Genomic DNA, 20,430 nt, shown 5'->3' with positions numbered 1-20,430 from the left:
ACAAAATAGCCCAATGTAAAGGGCTCTAGAATAATGGGCCTGCGCTGAAACGTGTCACAGTTAAAAGAGTTCCTGCCAGTGTGGGGGTGGCTGCCTGAGGTTCCGCCCGCACAGTTTCCGATCCAGGAAGAAGGCAGATGACTCCTTCTAGACAAGCAGACGCAAACACCCTGGGGCTCCTCCTGCCAGGAGCACATCCCTACCTGTCCCCCTTGGCTTAGTCACCTCAGGTAGTCTTCCTGGTACCCATGTCACAGATGAGAAAACTGAGGCTCGGACTTGCTCAAGGAACAATGCCATGAGAAACATGCCACAAATATACTTGACGCCATCGTCCACACTTATAATTATTACCATGGCCTACTGCTTCCTTCCAAATTACAGTCACAAGGGATCAGCGCCAGAGAAGGACAGATGTGGTGTGGTGGAAATTCAGAAGGCTTCGTGACCAGCTTGGTAACCTGGGAAGGCTTCACAGAGGAGGGGTCAGAATCGGAAGGATGGGTGAGACCTGACTCGTGGAGCCTGTGAAATAGGCATTCCGGGAAGAGCAAAGGCACAGGGGTGGGAAAGAAAGCAGGGGGAAGGTTCTGAGCATTTGAAGCCATCCTCTCAAGCTCGAGTACTGGGCACATGGAGAGGTGAGGGAGAGAGGGGACAAGAAAGGTGGGCTGGGGCCACATTGCAGAGAGTGAGGTGGGGACAACCTCGGGGGAGGTCAGGCCATGGCCACAGGGCCCAGCCTGGATGCTGGGGTGCTCTTTGGCTGGAGGACCCTCCTCTTCGAACCTGTGAGGCCATGGCAGTCACCCCCGGACCCCCCACCCCACACCCTGGGCACCAGGCAGAAGGTGTTCAGGGGAGGAGAGCCAGTTCATTTCAGACAGAACACATTCACCCCCAGCTATGAGGTGGGCCCTAAAAGAACTGCTCACACTTTTACTTCAGACCCAGCTTGAAAACCAGCTGGACTCTTTTGTAAACATTTTCTTCTCTTCTAATCAGGCTTTAGAGAGCTCAGGAAGAAGCCTGATTAGTTACAGATTAAAAAGATAACATTTTCCCCTGCTTATCCCAGCTGTAGTTGAGGAAAGATTCCATTACACATATACTGAGATTCTGGGTAAGACTGTCTCATTTAAAAGCAGTTTTTAAATATCTTTATATATATATATATTGTCCAACCCTCTCATAAAGTGAGGAATTAGAAGCCCAGAGAGGGCCTAGAAGTCACTTGAGGTCACACAGCATTGAGTGGAGAGTCAATCTAGCCCGGGGCCCAGGGTTGCTGCAAACCAGCCCAACTCTCCTTCCACACAGCAATGTTGGCTCGGCCTGGAGCTGCTGTGGTCTGGGGCATGGAGGAGAGTGGGCCGAGGGCTCAGGGCTTAGTGCCATCCAGCATGAGTATTCCTAGAAATCTTAGCTCACCTAGCGTCTTCCTCCTGGGGACTCCAAATGCCTTGGATGGGGACTTGACCAGAGCAAAGCCTGAGACCAGGCCCCAGACAATGCCCCCGCAAGCCCTTCTCTCCTCTCCCTGGCTGACTCCTGCACCCCATCTGACCGTACCTGACTCAGTCATTCCTCCACCAAGTGAAGCCTAACACAGCCTGGTATGAGGACTAGATGAGGAGTCAGAAGTTCAGGGATCCAGCCCAGTTGGGCCACTTCCTACCTGAGTGGCATGAGTTGCTTTCGTCACCTCTCCGGCTTCCTAGGCTGAAAAGAACAAAGAACAGAAACTCTCCAAAAGCAAATAGGGGTGGGGTTGTACACGCCTCTCGCAGTCACGAGCATGGGGAATTCAAAACCATCTCTGGGCTCTGACTGCCTGGGATTGACTCCCACTGCGTGCTGTGCCATTTACCCCCCCCCCCCCCATAAACTAGATGTGGGGAAATTAAGAAAGATAATATAGGTTGAGAGTTTAGGACAGTGCCTGATACACAGTAAGTGCTCAGTAAAAGTCAGCTATTACTGTTACTGCTCCTTGAGCCTCCACTGACCCCACACTTCCCACCTAGTACATAGATGCACTTGGAAGACACAGGTGTTTGTTTGCCCAAGAGCCTAGCCCTAGTTGGTGCCTGGGACAGGGGAATGACAGTGTGGTGGGAAATTGCTTAATACCTGCTTCTGGAAGTGTTTATCCTTGTGGAAAGGGCATATGCAATGCCCTGCAGCCCCTTCCCCATAAACCTAGCCCTCCAGGATTAAGGTCTGGTGACTCAATCTTTGAATGATGCATGTTCCTCTGTTTGATGTTTTGTAATAATGAGCTTGTATGCCGGGTGAGTCACCAAACCTCTTTTACAGTCTGTGCCTCATACTTAGCCATACATTTTCAAAGGCCCAAAATCAACTTGGATCCTGGAAATTCATTGACTCAACAAACATTAATTGAGTGCCTGGCAACCTACTGACTCAAGAGTCGAAAGGGGGTAAATAGAAGCTACACAGGGCAGGCAGACATGTTTCCTATGTGTCTGTCTTCTGATCTTGAGCAAACTATAGTTTTATGACCTTGTTTATGAATTAATGAGGTCGAGCTAATCTTTCAGAAGACTTCGATTTGCAGTTTGGGTCAAAAGTCTTTCAGCCTTTACAAATGAAGACCTACCTCTCTGGCTTGCGCTAACTCCTTCGTTAGTTAAAAGCTTTCTGTTTCTTTAAAAGGGGGCGGGACCCTGTCAAATGGACCCTGAAGCATAGGCTGAAGGTGCGTGAAGTCCCATTCACTTTCTGTGACGTTTTGTGTCCCGGTCTCTGATTGCTCGCTGCAGACGTCAATCGCGAGGCGTGTGTCTTGCTGGGACACAGTGGAGGTCTCACCTCTGGTCTGCGGCGCGGTCGGGTGTATTCACCTCCGTTCTCCCCCACGCCCTCGAGGTCCCCGGCGCCCGACCCAGCGGCAGAGCCGGCCAGAGGCTCCCGCTGCGCCCTCCCGCACTGGATCTCTCCTCGCTGGGGCGGGACCTGGCCCGACAGCTCTGGTCACTATGGTCAGTAGTCGTGGGGGGAGGTGGAGAAGTGGGAGCAGGGAGTGGGAGAGGTAGGAGGGGTCGCTGCGGTGGCGCGTGTGCACTCGTGGGACGCGGGTCGGGTGCGAGGAGCAGCTCCTAGCGCGAGATCCGTGGCGTTCGGACCCCGGGAATACTGAGTCGGGACGGATGCTGGGGGCCCCTTGCCATTCTCGGAAGGCCCTGCTGGGCTCGGGACGCACCCCGCCATCCCCCATGGACGCACAGCGAAGGGGACCCAGCCCGGTCCCTGTGATCTCACCACCACCCTACGCCCGGCGCGTTCGTCTCAGGTGCCTGGGAAGGTGCCACCCTGACGGCGCAAGGTAGGTGCCCTCGCCTGGAACCAGGACAGAAGAAGGCTCCACGGCTAAGGGTTGCCTCCTTTTTGTTAAGTAACCCCCCAGTTGGCAGCTCAGCCACCGGAGACCTCGCTCCCTCTCCCCACGAGTGGACCTAGGGGCTGCAGGGGTGGCTGGATCACTTAACATTCTCTGGTCCCGCACATCCAAAGAAGATGTTTGGAGTTAGGACTCACGGGAAGAGGCTGCCTCAAGTTGTGTGGCACGTGAATCAGGAGTTAGGGCAAAGCAAAGACTAGAGGAACCCGTGGTTGAGAATCCTATCCGAGCAGAAAGGGCCCCAGAGACCCTCTGAGCTGAGCCAAATCTGGGGCTTGAGCAGGTGGGGACAGGGAGGCCCAGGCAGGAATGGGACTGGGACTGATTGAGTGGACCTGGACTTGAATCCGAGCCTCTGGACTCAGCCCAGGGCTCTGTGTCACATCAGCACACCTCTGTTTGCGGAGGGCCAGATAGTCTGCAGGGGACTGGGCATGATGACTGCCTAAAACACGTTGCCCTGAGCCTCCTGTTCTAGGGTTCCTATAAAGTATAAAAGCTAGTGGTCCTTATGGTGGCTTGGGGGTCACACAGCCTGAGTTCAAATCTCACCTCCACCCCTTGGGAAGCCAAGATGCTTTGGTTGGCCTGTTCCTCTCCCGAGCACTATTTTGCTCATCTGTACAGAGGGCTGCTGTGAGGACCACAGGATGTGCTGTGGCTTTTCCTGTGATAACGGAGTTCTGGATAGGTGTGCACAGGTGCCTGGTTCTTTGTGCTTGGCCTCCTTCCCCCCATGTCTGGGCATGGAAATGGGTCACACTACCGGATGCTGCTGGCAGGGTTATGGGTCAGGTCAAAGCCTGGTCATGGCCCGGCACGTTCTGGGTGTGGCGTGGGCAGTCACATCATCTGAACCAGAGCTGTCCTGGACAAACCAGCTTGGTGCTGGGGTGGGGCTGAGGCTACTTGGGTGCATCTGAGAGCACCAGTTTCCTGCCTGTACCCAGTGCCTGAGGGTTTACCTGGTTCTGCTGCTCCTGGAAGGGGCCCAGGTGTTTCTGCATCACTCATGAGGGAGTGGCCAGAGATGGGGTAATACTTGGGTTTAGCCACCCTGGAGCCAGAGGCTGGCATGCCTTCTCGACACCACTGGGTATCTGAGAGGACAGCAGGGACAGTGGGGGCTCGGACCTCAACTTCTGGCCTCTGTGCTGCACAGTAAGACCTCTGACCTCACCCCCCCCCCTCCTGCCCTGAACTCATGAGACTGGAAGCTAGAGGGCAGGTGGGGGCCAGAGCACCGAGCCCTCACCCCGGCACCTGGAGGCGTGGCTGCCTTGGAGATGGAGAGTGCGATCAAAACATTAAGTAGGACGTCTCCAAGGTGCCCACGCCTCCCAAATCATGGGGGCACAGTGCAGGGTTTGTCCTCTTCCATTCCCTCGGCATTTATTGAGCACCTGCTGTTTGGCAGGCACCGTTGTGGTCCCTGCATGGTGCGGATGGTGGTGAGTGTGTGTGTGACAGGCAGAGGAGAATGTCTTTGGAAAATACAGCTTCTTTCCTTTCCCGTCTCAAAGTCATGGGCTAAGCGTAAGGAAGGACCCCAGGCAGGAGACGCAGAACCCCTGTGACGGCCGGCCGGATGAGGACCGGGCCTGGGACTGCCACTGGAGGGGCTGTTGTAGGAGGGGCCTCATGCTCACTCAGAATGCACTTAATGCTGCGTGAGTGATTGAGTGTCAGTAGTGAACAGTGATTCACGGGGCCCTTCTGTGGCTTTGTTCTTTTATTTGTCAAACAAGACCCCAGTAGGCATTCTAGTCAGGCCCCATGGCAGACACTGAGAAAGACCGGGGGCTTGCCCTCTCTTAGGAGCCAAATGCCTGTCGGTCAAGACATAAGAGGACACAGGCAATTCCTGGGCTAGTGATCGTGGCCTAAGAGATGTGACCAAGGGCTCTGGGAGCGCAGCAGGAAGCCGGTGCCCACGGTGGGCGTGGAAGTGTGGGCAAGGCCTTGCTGAGGGGGCTTTGGAACTGGGAGTGGAGGCACAGATCCTGCAGGGGGATCCAGGGAAGAGTCCGTTCCAGGCAGGTGGGACCGCATGCTTGAAGGCCTGGGAGTCGGTTAACAACGGGATATTCTAGGGAAGGACAGTGGTCAGTGTGGGTGCAGGAGCTGGGACGGCAGCGGGCTGCTGGGAAAGTAGGTGGGCTCACCCATGTGCTGTGAGGGGCTCATCTGCTGCACTGTGGGGCTGGGCTTTGCTCCGCTGGTGGGGGGAACAGCAACATGTTTCTGACAAGGAAGAGATAGTGGACTTCGCTGGCCTCTCTGGCCGGCTGGAGGTGGCTGGGCTGGAGTCTGAGACCGGCTCACCCATGTGCTGTGAGAGGCTCATCTGCTGCACTGTGGGGCTGGGCTTTGCTCCGCTGGTGGGGGGAACAGCAACATGTTTCTGACAAGGAAGAGATGGTGGACTTCGCTGGCCTCTCTGGCCGGCTGGAGGTGGCCGCGCTGGAGTCTGAGACCGGCTCACCCATGTGCTGTGAGAGGCTCATCTGCTGCACTGTGGGGCTGGGCTTTGCTCCACTGGTGGGGGGAACAGCAACATGTTTCTGACAAGGAAGAGATGGTGGACTTCGCTGTCCTCTCTGGCCGGCTGGAGGTGGCCGGGCTGGAGTCTGAGACTGGCTCACCCATCACTCAGTCATCCGCTTGGTGTGTGGTTTTGGAGCGTGACTGTGTGCCAGGCCCTGGGGAGCTAGTCAAGACAGACAGGCCGTCGTTACCCTTACGGAGCTGACATTCTAGTGGAGGGAGACCGCATGCAAGTGGGGGGACCTACCTGTCAGAGAAAGCGCTGAAGAAATAAAACAGGTCAAGGCAGTGAGGGGGGCACTTTAGACTGGGTGGTCAGGGAGGACCTCCCTGAGGAGGCGGCGGCACCCGAGTCCTGTGAAGAAGCAGCAGAGCGTCCGGGGCAGCCGGAGCAGCGGGCGCAGGTGCCCTGGGACAGACGTGTGTGTGTCCGGCTGCAGGAGCACACAGAGGTCATTGTGGCGGGAGCGCAGGCAGCAGGAGCGGAGCAGGGCCAGCTGGCGCAGGACCTGGGAGGCTGTCCCCGCAAGGCGGAGTCTTCCTAAGTGAGGGGAGGCCCTGGAGGGTGCTGGGGAAGGGCGCGCTGTCCTCCGATGTACATGGTCAGCAGTCTGTCCTGGCTGTCGTGCAGACGGTCAGGATGGGGGCAGGAGGGGAAACCAAGAGTTACTTGGGGACCCTGTTGCAACCTTGGCGGCTGGGGGCGATGGTGGCAGCTCTGGCTGGACCCAGAGCAGAGCTGATGGGGGAGGAGGGGAGGGGAAGAGCACTCCTGGCTATTTGGTGTGAGCTCTGCTGGCTGGAGGGGCCTTTGGGGAGCGGGGACACCTGGGAGAGGGGGCGAGGGTGGGATGAGAGAGCAGTCAGGGGCACAGTGATTCAGGGATGCTGGTCAGACACGCCAGTGGCTGGTGGCCGTCTGAGGCCAGATCTCCACGGGGAGGTCAGAGCCGGAGACGAGTTCTGAGGGTCCAGCAGGAGGATATTGTACAAGTTGAGGCAGCACATGAGAGGGGGCCCGTGTCCGCATTCAGGGTCTCTGCGTGGCCAGCCAATAACTGTGACCCAAGTGTGGGGACCTAGGTATAGGGTCTTCCCTATTTCCTGAGCTGAACAGCAGAGAAGGGGGGCAGTCGGATGGTGGGCTAATAGCTCTCCCCTAAGATGTCCACGTCCTAATCCCCAGAACCTGTGAATAGGGTACCTCACATGGCAAGAGGCATTTGCAGGTGTGATGAAGTTAAGGCTCCTGAGATGGGGAGATAGCCTGAATTACCCAGGCGGGCCCACGATGTAACCACAGGGACGACAGGAGAGCCAGTGTGAGAAGGAGCGGTGTCAACGGAAGGAAGGGCTCATGAGCCAGGGAGTGCAGGCAGCCTCTAGGAACAGAGAAGGGGAGGAGATGGGTTCTGCTCGGAGCCCCGAAACACCGGATAGTAACGAAGCCGTGCTGCTTTCAGTTCCCGAGCTTGTGCTATAGCCGTGATAGGAACCGAGTTCAGGACTCTCGGGCCCTCCTAAATCTTTGGGCTCCAAACATTTTTGATTACGCACCTCAGTAGAAATGTTTGGATCATTCCCCGTATTTGTACCCTAAAGTAGACATTTAAAAGAGCATTTCCTGGCCCTGGCCGGTTGGCTCAGCGGTAGAGCGTTGGCCTGGTGTGCGGGGGACCCGGGTTCAATTCCTGACCAGGGCACATAGGAGAAGCGCCCATTTGCTTCTCCACCCCCCCCCCCTCCTTCCTCTCTGTCTCTCTCTTCCCCTCCCGCAGCCAAAGCTCCATTGGAGCAGAGATGGCCCGGGCGCTGGGGATGGCTCCTTGGCCTCTGCCCCAGGCGCTGGAGTGGCTCTGGTTGTGGCAGAGCGACGCCCCTGGTGGGCAGAGCATCGCCCCCTGGTGGGCAGAGCATCGCCTCTGGTGGGCGTGCCGGGTGGATCCTGGTCAGGCGCATGCGGGAGTCTGTCTGACTGTCTCTCCCCGTTTCCAGCTTCAGAAAAATACAAAAAATAAAAATAAAATAAAATAAAAGAGCATTTCCTTCCAGACCTTGAACCGGCCCACTCTGAGACCCCAGCCCCAGGCAGGCGAGGCCAGGGCTGGAGCCCCTGGGCACCTCCAGAAGTGAGGAACTTCTGAGAGGGGAGGCGGGCCGGGCTCTGGGTCCTGCCCTGCTGGCGGGTGAGCCTGGAGGCTCTGGCCTCGACCGTGAGGGAGTCGGTAGCTTGAGGTCAGGCCACGCCATGAGTGCGGCTTCTGGGCGGCTGGGCAGGGTTAACGGGGCTGACTCACAGCCCAAGGTAGCCCTGCCGAGGAGCCTCAGAGGGGCTCGGGCTGGCCAAGGGCTGGCACTTCCCGCCGGGGCCCAGGGGGACCTCAGAGCCTGGGCTGAAGGTGCTCACGGTGCACTAAGGGTGTGCTGATGGGGGGTTGTAGACAGAGACGTGAGCCTGAGGCCTGGCTGCTGAGGAGCCGTCGGGCAATGACGACAAGGCACATGCAGGGCCGGGTGGATTCTCTCCGTGGAGGGGGAGAGGGGGCCGAAAGGAGGCAGCCTCTGTTCATTCATCTAACAAACCTCATCCCCTGCTCTATTCCAGGCCCTGGGATGGGCCCTGGAGAATCAGCCAGGTGAACGGAAGGTCTCAGAGGGTTTGACAAGCTGTCCTGTGCCAAGGAAGGCCTGCGTGGCTTCGGACACTTGGATAAGCAGGGGCATCCAGGCCCCCAGACACGCTCCTTCTTAGCTCCCTGTCCTGGGTACTGGGTACAGGAATCAGGCCAGGGAAGCTCACTGTCAGAGAGAATTTTGAAGTCTGTCTGATGTGGAGACGGGGTATTCCTACAAGTCGCTTAGGTGCTTCTGGTGGTGAGCGTCCAGAAATCCAGTCGGTAAACTCCAGGCACGTTTGTCCAGATGGGAGGGGATTTGTAACCGCAAAGCCCCCTCTAGGAGCACAGTGGTCTTGGGTTGAAGTCACTGGCTAAGAGGCCGCCCTGGTAAAGCACTTGTGGGTGGAGGTCTCTGTCAAAAATTATGGCAATAAGTTGATGGAAAACTGAGTTTCCATTTACAAAAATCCCAATTAGCATCCACCTTTCAGCTGTGAACAATCCCATAAGAATTATCTCCTTGGGTTGTACACAGGTACCAGAATCACTTATTTTAAACTGGTAACAACCAGTGGCTTAAACACCAATTCCTCTTTTATCATTTTTGTGCTGAAGTCAGAGCTGTTCCCAGGGTGGAGGGTGGGTTGGAAGCAGAGATGCATCTCCCACTTGTCTGGGCAGGAAAAGCGTAAGGCAGAGGCACGGCCCGCGGGGAGTTGGCTGTTAGAACAGCACCGGCTCCTGCACTGTCCCTGGCTGCGGAGCCTTGGCCTGCTGTCACCTGCTCCCTGCCAGATGACTTGTCAGCCCTCCTGAGGCCGGGACTCTGGGCCAGATGGCTGATCTCTCTGGGTTGTATTGACCTGGACTCTGAGCTGGGCTGCAATGTGAACTTTCACCAGTAGGTGGTGCATCTGGCCAGATGTTATCACCTCTGCATTTCTAGCACGTGCTTGGTGCAGGCGGGATGTTCGGGGGAATTGCTGGGTGATTAAAAGAGGGAATGAATGAGTGAGACGGGAAGAACAGAGGAGACAAAGGAACATAGTCCAGTGTGAAAGTCCTAGGTTTGAAGCATTATATTCTCTAAAGCCAGTTCAACGGTCGTGATTTAGTATACCCCTCCGTGATGGAGGGGGCGGATCTGACTCCCCGTCCAGGGAGCATGGCCCACAGGATCCTGGTAACATCACACGTGCCTTTTGTGGGAAGGTAACAGTCACTGCGTCAGGTAGCTGGCAGTTCAGAGTCTTTGTCCATGGCGAAGACCTATCGGTTGCTTTGGAAACGGTCACAGCTTTGCTTCTTTGTCTTTCAGGGGGAAACATCTTTCAACCTAATATCAGAAAAATGTGACATTCTATCAATTCTCCGGGATCATCCTGAGAACAGGATTTACCAGAGGAAAATCCAGGTGAGACAGGGGGCTGGGAGGAGGATTAGATGGATTGGAGTTCAGAGCAGAGGGGACAGTACCAGCTTGAAGGCAAAAAGGCTTAACATTTGGGACCAGGATCCCGGGCAAATCAAAGGGCTCCCCGGATATTCTGTTGTTGGGCCTTTCCCTTAGGGAAAAACCCTTTAGTTGCAAAAATAAATTTTTTTTTTTAATAGTAGGCACTATCCTAAGTGCTTGATTTACTCACTGAAGCCTCATTACAACATTAAAGGTCAGAACTTTTATTATCCATGTTTACAGCTGAGGAAACTGAGGCACAGAAGTCAAATGGCAGGCGCAGGCTCCTACAGCGAGTGCGTGAACAAGCTGGGATTTGGAGCAGGCAGCCTGATCGCATAGTCAGCCAGGCCGCTGGGAGAGGAAGCCCCCTCCACTGGGGGTCAAGGGGCGTGGGTCGGGAGGAAGCAGGGACAGCTCACAGACCGGCTGGCGGGCAGCACGCCTCTGCTTCTCCCTGCGCATTAGCATTAGCGGAACTGTGTCCTGCAGCCGCAGGGAGCAAGCACTTCCTGGGGCAGGGGCGAGGGCAGGTGGCATGCTGGACTCTCGTGTGCCCGGAGCTCTCTGGTTCTTCCCTGCTGGCCTGCCTCAGGTGGCCCGTCAGCTCTGAGCCCTCTCTCATCTACAGTGAGACGGGACTCTGTGGACCTATTGGAAAACATTCCTGCTGCTCAGACAATAGCCACTTGAGGCAGCGAAGAGGACCCCAGGCCATTTCAGAGGGAAACTGACAGTGGGTGGGGATGCGGGGACAGAAATAGGGTGATGTGCTCCATATGTCTGAGGAGACCTTCCTGGTGGGCCCTGCAGCCGCCTGGCCTGCCACGCAGCCACTGTAAACCTGTCACCGTCTGGGCTCACATGTCACCCCTGCCAGGCCCACCCCACCAGCTCTTCTTCTGAAGCCTGGTGTAGATGCCATGGCTCCAAGGCAGCCCCCCCACCCCTGCTGGCTTCCCCCGTCCTGTCTGATCTTCTCCCCCCCACACACACACACACTAGCTAGCCCGCAGGGTGCCTGAGGGCAGGGCCAGCCCGTCACCACCCAGCGCTGGACACAGGCCCGTCACCACCCAGCGCTGTACACAGGATATGCTCAGCGTTTCCTCATAGTTATGGGGTGAATGAGAGTTGGGGGACAGTGAAGGGGCAGAGAGTCTGAGGGCAGGGGGCTGGTGTTACCTGGGGGCAGGGGGTCCCAGCCCTTCTAGGACACAGACGGCCACGTTTCTCTTATCTCCCCGCAGGAGCTCAGCAAAAGATTCACCGCAATCCGCAAGACCAAGGGGGATGGGAACTGCTTCTACCGGGCCCTGGGCTACTCCTACCTGGAGTCTCTGCTGGGGAAGAACAGAGAGATCCTCAAGTGAGTGGCCCGGGGGCGGCTCCCTGGCTCTGCGGGTATTCGGTGTGTTGGGTGGTGATAAATGTGAGGAAAAATGGGCCAGGAAGGTGGCCAGGTTGTCCAGGGGATGGGAGGGCCAGAGAGGTCAGGGAGCAGGTCACGTGGGGCCTCCTGGGCTGTTATAAGGACCTTGAATTTCCATCCGAGTGAGATGGAACCACCGAGGGTTCGAGCAGAGCAAGGGGCCTGACTGCTGGCTGCGTGCGCCCGCGGCGTCTGGCGGGCACGGCTGGGGGGGCACCAGGGGACGTGGGTGTGCAAGGAGAAGCCCAGTGGAGGGGGATGGTGACGGGGGCATGAGCAGGTGGACAGAAGTGGTCGGATTCACTCAGAGCTCGGGCGTGGGGTGTCGGGCGTCGGGCATGGGGTGTCGGGCGTGGGGCACGGGGCGTGGGGACAGGGAGTCGGGGACAGGGAGTCGGGGATGGCTGCCAGCGGTTTGGCCTCAGGTGTTAGGACAGAGGAGCCACTTGCAAACAGAGGATGGGGAGGTCAGGAGCCCCATTTTCATGGTGCTAAGTCTGAAATGACTGTGAGCCATCCAAGCAGGGGTGCCCGGCAGACAGTGGGATGAGCAAGGCTGGTGTTACCCCCATTTCACAGTTGAGTAAACGGAGCCCAGGAATGACTTGCCCGAGGTCACACTGAAGCTGGGGTCCACGGAGAGCCTGCTCTCCAAGTCCCAATGCCATCCTCCTTCTCTCCCTCACCTCCCGGGGCATGCGGCCCGGCCTGGGTGTTTGTCCCCTACGACTGGGCCCGTGTCCCGTTCCTCACGGTGTCCCCAGTGCCCAGCACAGCGGGAATTAGAGAATGGATGTGGGAATGCTGTGGAGGTTCCGGGAGGGAGGTGGCTGGGGAGGGCGGGGGGGGGGGGGAGAGCGCTGGGGGGAGCGGAGCTGTTCACGTCACAGCCTCGCAGGGACAGAGTGACAGATCCTCACAGCAGCCCTCGTGGAGGCACCCTACCCCACCCACACTGCAAGGAAGGGGAGCCTGAGAGCCACGTAGCGAAGGGACCGGGACCCCCAGCACCGTGCCCGTTCCCACCTGCCCTGGCCAGACCAGACTGGGAGGCCAGGCCCAGCTGGGGCGCAAGTTGCCTTTGGGCCAAAACACCCGCCTTCTAGTCTCGGAGATCTCTTTCTGCTGTGCCCTCCCCACTCACCTCCCCCTCCTCTGCAACAAGGCTCCTTAGGGCCCTCCCGGCCCTTCCTGCCCCGTCAGTCCCTGTGAGAACCCATCCTGTGTCCTCCTGGGAGTCTGGCCTCCCTCCCTGGGGGACAGGCTGCAGTGCTGCCCGTGCCCGCTGGCCCTGGGCCTCTCCCTGGGGCCTTCTTGACTGGGCTGCATCTCTCCCTCTGTGGACCGCAGTCAAGGGGTCTGCACCCTGTGTCCTGGGGCCAGGGGCCGATGGGGGTCCTCGCCGTGCTCCCCAAGAGGACCCGGACAGGTCCCGAATCGAGGCCGTGCCATTACGAGGCCTGCCGTGGGAGCACAGAGGGGCGACCCAGCACTGACCAATCAAGGGCCATTGGGTCAGGTCCTGAAGGGTGGTCAGTGTGAGGGAGGGGCCTGATGTATGGTGTGAGCTGATTTCTGTGGCGTGAATACCCCCCTCATAACCAATATTCAAGCTGCTGTTACGGGGGCACCGAGCAGACAGTTGGGAGGAGATACACAACACACAACTAGTCCAAACTGTATTTCCACTGTACACACACCATAGACAGGTCACCTTAAGAGCAAAGCTAATGGAAAAATGATTAGAAAATAATGAGTTTTTAATGTTTATTATCTTTGTATTTTAGTATTTTTTTTTTTTTTTTGTATTTTTCTGAAGCTGGAAACGGGGAGAGACAGTCAGACAGACTCCCGCATGCACCTGACCAACCAGGATCCACCCGGCACGCCCACCAGGGGCGACGCTCTGCCCACCAGGGGGCGATGCTCTGCCCCTCCGGGGCGTCGCTCTGCCTCGAAGGACCAGAGCCACTCTAGCGCCTGGGGCAGAGGCCAAGGAGCCATCCCCAGCGCCCGGGCCATCTTTGCTCCAATGGAGCCTTGGCTGCGGGAGGGGAAGAGAGAGACAGAGAGGAAGGAGGGGGGGGGTGGAGAAGCAAATGGGCGCTTCTCCTGTGTGCCCTGGCCGAGAATCGAACCCGGGTCCCCCGCACGCCAGGCTGACGCTCTACCGCTGAGCCAACCGGCCAGGGCCAGTATCATTTAATTATAAGGTCTACCAGAAAGTTCTGTCCGTTTTTGGAATAAAACAAAATACAAATTTTTCTTACCGTCAATAAACTTTATTAAATAATATAATTGCCATTATTATTAATGATTTATTGCCAGCGTGAGGGCAATTTGTATATCCCATTTTTGAAAAATGTTTTATCTTTTGATAAGAAAAATTGAACCAGTGCTTGTTTGATATCTTCTTCATTTTTGAATTTTTTGCCCTTCAAAAAATTTTGTAAGGACAAAAACAAGTGATAGTTGGAGGGTGCTAAGTCCGGGGAATATGGTGGATGTGACAGACAGCATTTCTTCCTTGTTGAAATTCGTAAAAGTTACAGTGGCGTAAATAAACTTTATCAGTAGCCATGGGTACACTATCGCTTCACACATAAGACTAATGTGAATCAAGTTTGTTTTAGTTAATTTACTACATCAGTATGTATACATTAAGTGATAAAAATAGGCACACATGCGCCAAATAAACATGTGCTTACGTGTCGAAACTTATGATAGAAACGGACAGAACTTTCCGGTAGACCTTATATAAGTTTACATGTAACTTCTAAATAATGGCTGTGTTTAATACCTGGCTGGCAAAATTCCTAAAAATGTAACAATCAGCTCTTGTGAGTAGGGACACACCGTCGCTGGCACACTCCTGAGAAGAGCATCCCTGCGTGAGGAGCAGTGGGTACTCAGGGGTGGAAATGCACATGGGGCATGGCTGTGGGGCGGGCAGGAGCTGTGACCCTGGGCTAGAGATGAGGCTGGCAAGCTGGGCAGGGACCCCCCCTGTGCTGAGGGGGAAGGCGGCGGTAGGTCACTCAGAGGTCCCTGTGGAGAAGGGACCAGAAGCCAGGAAAGGCTGGGCATGCCCCAAGCCAGAGATGGTGGTAAACCATGGGGGCAGGAAGGAGGGACAGAGCCCAGAGGCCTTTGTCTGGGGGTGGGGGGGTGGGGATTACCTCAGTTCCCGTATCTATGAAATGGGTGTAATCCCCCTCCTGGGACTGTGCACGTGAAGACAGAACAAGTCAGCGTGTGGTCCGTGTGGAAGTGCTCTGAAAGGCAGAAAAGCCCTTCACCTGCTGTGACAGACACCTCGTCGTGCTGGGTTGGGGGACGGCGGGTGAGGGTGGGATGGCAGTTGACAGTCACCGCAGCGCTCCCCGCGCCCCCCTGTAAGCACGTCTCCCCCTTTAGGTTCAAAGAGCGAGTACTGCAGACCCCGAACGACCTGGTGACAGCGGGCTTTGAGGAGCACCGGTTCCGAAACTTCTTCAATGCTGTGAGTAAGCCTGGGCACGTGGCCAAGGGACCCGGGCTTCCGAGCAGGCGGACAGGCGTGGCGCTGGCTGGAGCCTATCACAGCCGGGGGCTCTGGGGCTGGGCCTCACTGGCTCCTCCCAGCTGCGGGAGGACTGAGGGTGGCTTCCCGCTTGTGGGGACGTGGAGGGACAGGGAGCCCAGGGCCGTGGCCTCCCTCGGGGAGGAGGCACCTCCTCTGGGTAGCTCTCAGGCTGGAAACTCAGCCCAACCTGCTTCCCCCCATCTCTACCCTACTCCCCTGATCCCATTAGTGAAGGTGGAGGTTGGGGGGTTGAGGGGACACTATCAGTTCTGAATCTCTAAATAAGCATCCCAGCCAGAGAGTGATGGAGGGAGACCCCCACGGCTCTTGGGTGGAGATGACTCGGGGCTAAGTCACTCGTTAGGGAGTCTTTCTAACCCTGTAGCAGCTTTGGTGGGATCTCAGATTGCTTGACTTTGGGACCTTGGTCTGAGGACTTAAGAATGAAAATGCAGTAGAGGGCGTCCCCTGGGGGCGTGGCCTGAGCCCGGCTGGCCGACACCTCTGCGGTCCAGTTTTACAGCGTGGTGGAGCTGGTGGAGAAGGACGGCTCGGTGTCCAGCCTGCTGAAGGTGTTCAACGAGCAGGGCTGCTCCGACAGGGTCGTGCAGTTCCTGCGCCTGCTCACCTCCGCTTTCATCAGGAACCGCGCCGACTTCTTCCGCCACTTTGTCGACGAGGAGATGGACATCAAAGACTTCTGCACTCATGTAGGTCCTCACAGCCCCCAGCCCCGGGCTCCGCTCTCCTCCCTCCCCCCTTAGGAGCCCTGAGCACCCGCACCCCAAAATGGGGGACTTGGGTGCGGTTCTGCCTTACAGTTCAAGGAGCACAGATCAGCTGCCTGAACTGGGCGGCTCTGGGCAAGTCACCTTTACCTCTGGGCTCTCAGATTTCCCGTCTGAGAAATGCGGGCAGCCAGCCGGGTGCATCCCTCTCCAGCTGCCTGAACTGGGTGGCTCTGGGCAAGTCACCTTTACCTCTGGGCTCTCCGATTTCCCGTCTGAGAAATGCGGGCTTTGGACTGGCCCGGCTGACCTAGTGAAGGAGTCGCGACCCCCTCGAAGGCACACTTGCCCCAGGATCGGTTTTATGACAGATGATATCTACCTGAAAGAGTTGCCAACATTGAAGCATCGGGCAGTTTTCATATGGAAACCTGGGTTTCTCTGGCAGAGGGGGGAGACCCAGCTCCCAGGCCTCCTTCCTACCCGCAGCCGCCGGCGGAAGCGCAGGGCAGACCCGCTGTGACCCAGGACCACAGCAGCCAGGGGGCACTGCTCACTTGGTCTCTCTCTGCGAGGCCTCTTTCCTAAACTGGATTTTCTTTTCTTTCTTTTCTTTTCTTTTTTTTTCATTTTGGCCTTTGCAGGAAGTGGAGCCCATGGCCACGGAGTGTGACCACATCCAGATCACGGCCCTGTCTCAGGCGCTGAACATCGCCCTGCAGGTGGAGTACGTGGACGAGATGGACACAGCCCTGAACCACCACGTGTTCCCAGAGGGTGCGGTCCCCTCCGTGTACCTGCTCTATAAAACATCCCACTACAACATCCTCTACGCAGCCGACAAGCGCGACTGATTTTAGGCCGCCACGAAGTGGAGTCTGTCACCTAACGGGACTGCATTCTGAAGGGAACAGTTACGGCTTTTCAGTTTTTTAAGCAATTTAGACTGTAGTTAGAAAACAAAACCTACATACATAACAGCCTTTTGGTAGGAATGAGGCCTACCAGTTATGGACTGCGGCAGCTTGGCAATATTTTTAGTATTTATTTTCGTGGAGGATCAAATGCTTTTTAACTTGGGGCTAGGAAGCCAGGACCCCTGGCTCTACTCCCAGTTCTCCGAGACCTTGGGCAGGTCACCTCCCCTCCCTGGGCCTGTTTCTTCATCTGGAAGAGGTTTCTGCTGATGTTGACATTCTGTTGTTGTATAAAAAAAAAAAAAGCCAGGGCCCTCTGGCTTCTTCCACCGTGGGCGAAGCCTCTCTGTGAGGGAGGAAACGGTCAGGGTCAACTGTCGTGAGTGACTTACTGGTTCCATAAAAGGGGATGACGTCCAGGCAGCTGTTGGACTGGACTTGGGTGGATGGATGAATGAAGTGTTGCCTAGTTGAGGTCAACTTGAACGTGAGGGCTCCAGAGTGGTTCCAAAGCTTCCTGACGGGCATATTTTCTTACCCCTAACTTAAGAAGGAAACAGAGACTTTTACGCCGAAATCTAGAAAGAGGTCCTCAGCATGAAGTTCAAGGGGCTGGGGCCCCCTCTACCTCTCTCAGGGCCCGGACTGCCTGCCTGGCCCATTAGGGTTCTACCACCAGCCCCACTCGGTCAACAGCTCGAGAAGAATTAGGGGCTGGGACCTGGAAGCCATCTGTTCGCCTCCAGCACATCCTGGAAGCAGAACCTAGACCTTCAGCCAGGCGGAGACACTGGCCCATGCCGTCAGCTCCAGCCGAGCACATTATTCCCGTTTCTGCTCCGTTTGGGGGCTGGTGAGAGGTTAGGTGGGATAGGCAGGCAGCCCGAAGAAGTTGGCCGTGGGGGAGGCTTGTGAATGGAAGCTGTCTGGAAGTCGGGAGCCCTGGCCGGCAGCCTCCTCCTCCATCTGCCTGGGCAGGCCCCTTCGTAGCCTCGCCTTGCTGCCTCCCTTGCTGCCTCGGGACCTCAGGGAGCCCTGGGGGGGCGAGGGCTCTGCTAGCCGGTTCTCCTGCTCTGCGGGGGGGATGGAGCACGCGAGGCTGTGGAGCTGCCCTGTGGGTCGCAGCCTGAGCTGAAGGCCCTCTCCCAGGTTCCATTCTGCAGGGATTTATTGTGATCTTTGGTGCTGCAGTGTGAGTCTGCTGCCGGCCGGCCAGGCTGCGCACGGGGACTGGGGAGCAGACGGCTCCAAGTCCTGGCACTCACACGCCGGAGCTGTGTCGTTCATCGGCTTTGTGAAGACAGATGTCAGGGTGCTTTAATTCCAGACAGGGGCCCGGGTTCCACCCTGCCGTTGGCTGAAATTTGAACCCAAGGACTCAAGCGAAGTGATCGTGTCACTCCTCCACAGGAGTATAAAGCTGACCCTGTCTCTGAACTGGTTCAGTGTCCCGTGCTGGGTCGGAGTGCTGGGCTGTGACAGAGTACACGTTAGGAGTGGGGCGAACCTGTTACGTGTTTGTATCAGCGTCCCCGTTTCCAAACTGAAGGGTGTGAACACGCAGCCACTCCGAGGGCGGAGACAGGTCCTGGGCCTCCAGCCAGGCTCCCAAGCCCTGCGTAAGGAGCACCGGCCGCCACCTCTCTGCGTCTCTGGCTTGTGTAGCATTTGCGAGAGTAGGGTTCTGTCTGGCAGGCGGGCGGGAGGAACCCCCTCTGAGCCCAGCCTGTGATGTGCTTCCAGGCCGAGGGCCCGCCATGCTCCCAATGGGAGCCTCTTCCCAGGAGGGCCTGTCACCTTACAGCCAGAATGCCCAGGGCAGGCGGGCCAAGTTATCTTCTCCAAGGGAAAGCCCGTGGAGAAAAAGGAGTGGTGGAGAAAGTACAGGTGTCGCTCGCCTTAAGGTGGGCTTGGGTCCCCGTCAACCCATCGTGAATTGGAAATATTTGAAGTCGAAAATGCATGTGATTCACCTCTAACCTGGTGGACATCGGAGTTCAGCCTCGCCCACCTCCCATGTGCTCAGAGCACCTCTGTCAGCCGACGGCTGGGCAGTTAGCTTGCGTTTCATCTCAAGAGTTGCCTTCCTCTGCTCCCCAGAAGCAGGAGACACAGATGGGCGTTTTGTAGACAGGGCGGGATGAGGAAACAAAACCCGATACCCAAAATGCGCTGGCGACAGTACACTGTGGCGAATCCTTGGCTTACCCTCGCGAGCTTGGGGCTGACTGGGGCTGCCCGGCCTCAAAAGGGAGTGGCCCGGGAAAGGACCAACGTTCAGAGCACGCTTTCTACTGAATGTGTAGGTAACTTCTGCACTCTCACCAACTCAAAAAGTCGTTAAATCGAGGACAGTCTGGGATTTGTTATAATCCAGTCACCTGTGGACGTGGCCTTGCTTGTCCACCTTGGATTTGTTAAAATCCAGTCACCTTGCCTTGTTTACACTAACAGTCAGTCTTCCTGGATAATTCTCCACCCTACTCCCGGGAAGCCATCTCTTTCCAGACCAAAGGCTGGAAGGACCCTTGTTTTGAGAGTTCGTCTGTATAGTTGCATATTTGTTACTTTCTTGCCGAAGGAAACTTTATAAATTAATGAGAATATTTAGCAACAGGAACAAACTGTCCTTGCTTTTGACCTGGTTCCTGTTTTAAGCACAAAGGGGCTCTGGAGGCAGCCTGGGTTTGAATTGCAACTTTGTCACTTAACTAGCTATGTGACCTTGGCCAAGACATTTCACCTCTCTGAGCCCCAACCCCGCATTAGTAAAAGGGAGACAATACCTACATATCACAGGGCTACTATATAGTTCAGGTGGAACGAGATTATGACTGTGAAAATAATAAGAACAAGCCCTGACACACAGCGCGTGTTCTCCAGCCGGGTGCGACAGCCTCCCGTTCCCACAGGCAGCAGCGGGACTGCGAGACGAGGGAGCGTGCCACCTTGCCTGTGGCGCTGCGGCTCCCCAGCCGTGCTCAAAGAAGAAAGCCCATCCCCACACTGAGCAGGAGGGGCAGCGGTGGTGGCTCTGGGTGGCTGCCCAGGGCCCAGGTCCAATGGGAGGTGGGCCAGGCCCTAGAGCTTCCCCAGGCAGTCGGTGAAAATCTTTCCTAGCATTAAAATTGTTTCCATAACAACTTCTGTCCTGGCTTCTTAGTATTTGGTACCCATGGGGCTTATGTGTGTGAGGGGATTGAGGGGCTTCTTGTTTAGTGGAAGACACTCGAGAAGTCCTGTGCTGGGGCTGGAGGGGGCCAAGGAACCTCGGGCCTCATCAAAGCTTCCCCTCATCGGGTCAGAGAGAACTGCCTGGGCGGCAAGCTAGCCTCACCTTTGAAAACTCATCCCCTTAACACGGTACCCACCCACCCCACCCCACCCCACCAAAATAATAATTTGCTGTGAGAGGGTAAAGGCAGGATGTCAATGGACATTAGTGGATCTGTTTGATCTGTGACAAGTGGCCCCAGGCCTCTCGTGGCTCAGGTGCTGCTAAGGGACCTGAGGCCCCCTAAATCTCCAGGCATTATTTGGAAAATGGAGAGTCCCCCTGCCATCCTATGACAGCCAGCACTCGGGCTAACCTCACCGACAAGGCTGTTTTCTTCTGCATTCTCTCCAGGTCACTGGTGACACTGGGGAGACCCTCCTTAGCAACGCTGCTATCTTTTAAGAACAAAGCAGTTGTGGGGCCCACAGGAAACACCCAGGGTCCCAAACCCAGCTCTGCCACCGGC

General features: G+C 56.6%; 1 protein-coding gene across 4 annotated transcripts; it reads left to right on the top strand.

Annotated features, from left to right (window-relative positions):
- Window positions 1-324: 324 nt before the first annotated feature.
- OTUB2 (OTU deubiquitinase, ubiquitin aldehyde binding 2) lies at window positions 325-18,923 on the top strand. Of its 4 annotated transcripts, none has more exons than XM_066342150.1 (7): window positions 332-504; window positions 2,787-3,005; window positions 9,908-10,003; window positions 11,296-11,414; window positions 14,895-14,979; window positions 15,558-15,752; window positions 16,415-18,923. In XM_066342150.1, exons 1-7 carry the CDS (start codon window positions 415-417, stop codon window positions 16,622-16,624), a joined length of 1,014 nt encoding a protein of 337 aa, XP_066198247.1. In that variant the 5' UTR covers window positions 332-414; the 3' UTR covers window positions 16,625-18,923. The 4 variants fall into 4 exon arrangements, with proteins under 4 accessions (XP_066198251.1, XP_066198247.1, XP_066198248.1 ...); XM_066342151.1 differs by having other exon boundaries at window positions 336-456; XM_066342154.1 differs by lacking the exon at window positions 2,787-3,005 and having other exon boundaries at window positions 325-456.
- Window positions 18,924-20,430: the final 1,507 nt, after the last annotated feature.

This window comes from Saccopteryx leptura, chromosome 6 (assembly GCF_036850995.1).
Source record: "Saccopteryx leptura isolate mSacLep1 chromosome 6, mSacLep1_pri_phased_curated, whole genome shotgun sequence".
NCBI lineage: Eukaryota > Metazoa > Chordata > Mammalia > Chiroptera > Emballonuridae > Saccopteryx > Saccopteryx leptura.
The sequence above is the reverse complement of the archived record's forward strand: the minus strand, read 5'-3'. Positions and strand labels throughout refer to the sequence as shown.

Coding starts and splice junctions, on each gene's coding strand:
- OTUB2 (XM_066342150.1), top strand. CDS start 415: ATGTGGTGTGGTGGAAATTCAGAAGGCTTCGTGACCAGCTTGGTAACC. Junction 11,415..14,894: donor AAGAACAGAGAGATCCTCAA/GTGAGTGGCCCG, acceptor CTCCCCCTTTAG/GTTCAAAGAGCGAGTACTGC. Junction 14,980..15,557: donor TCCGAAACTTCTTCAATGCT/GTGAGTAAGCCT, acceptor TCTGCGGTCCAG/TTTTACAGCGTGGTGGAGCT.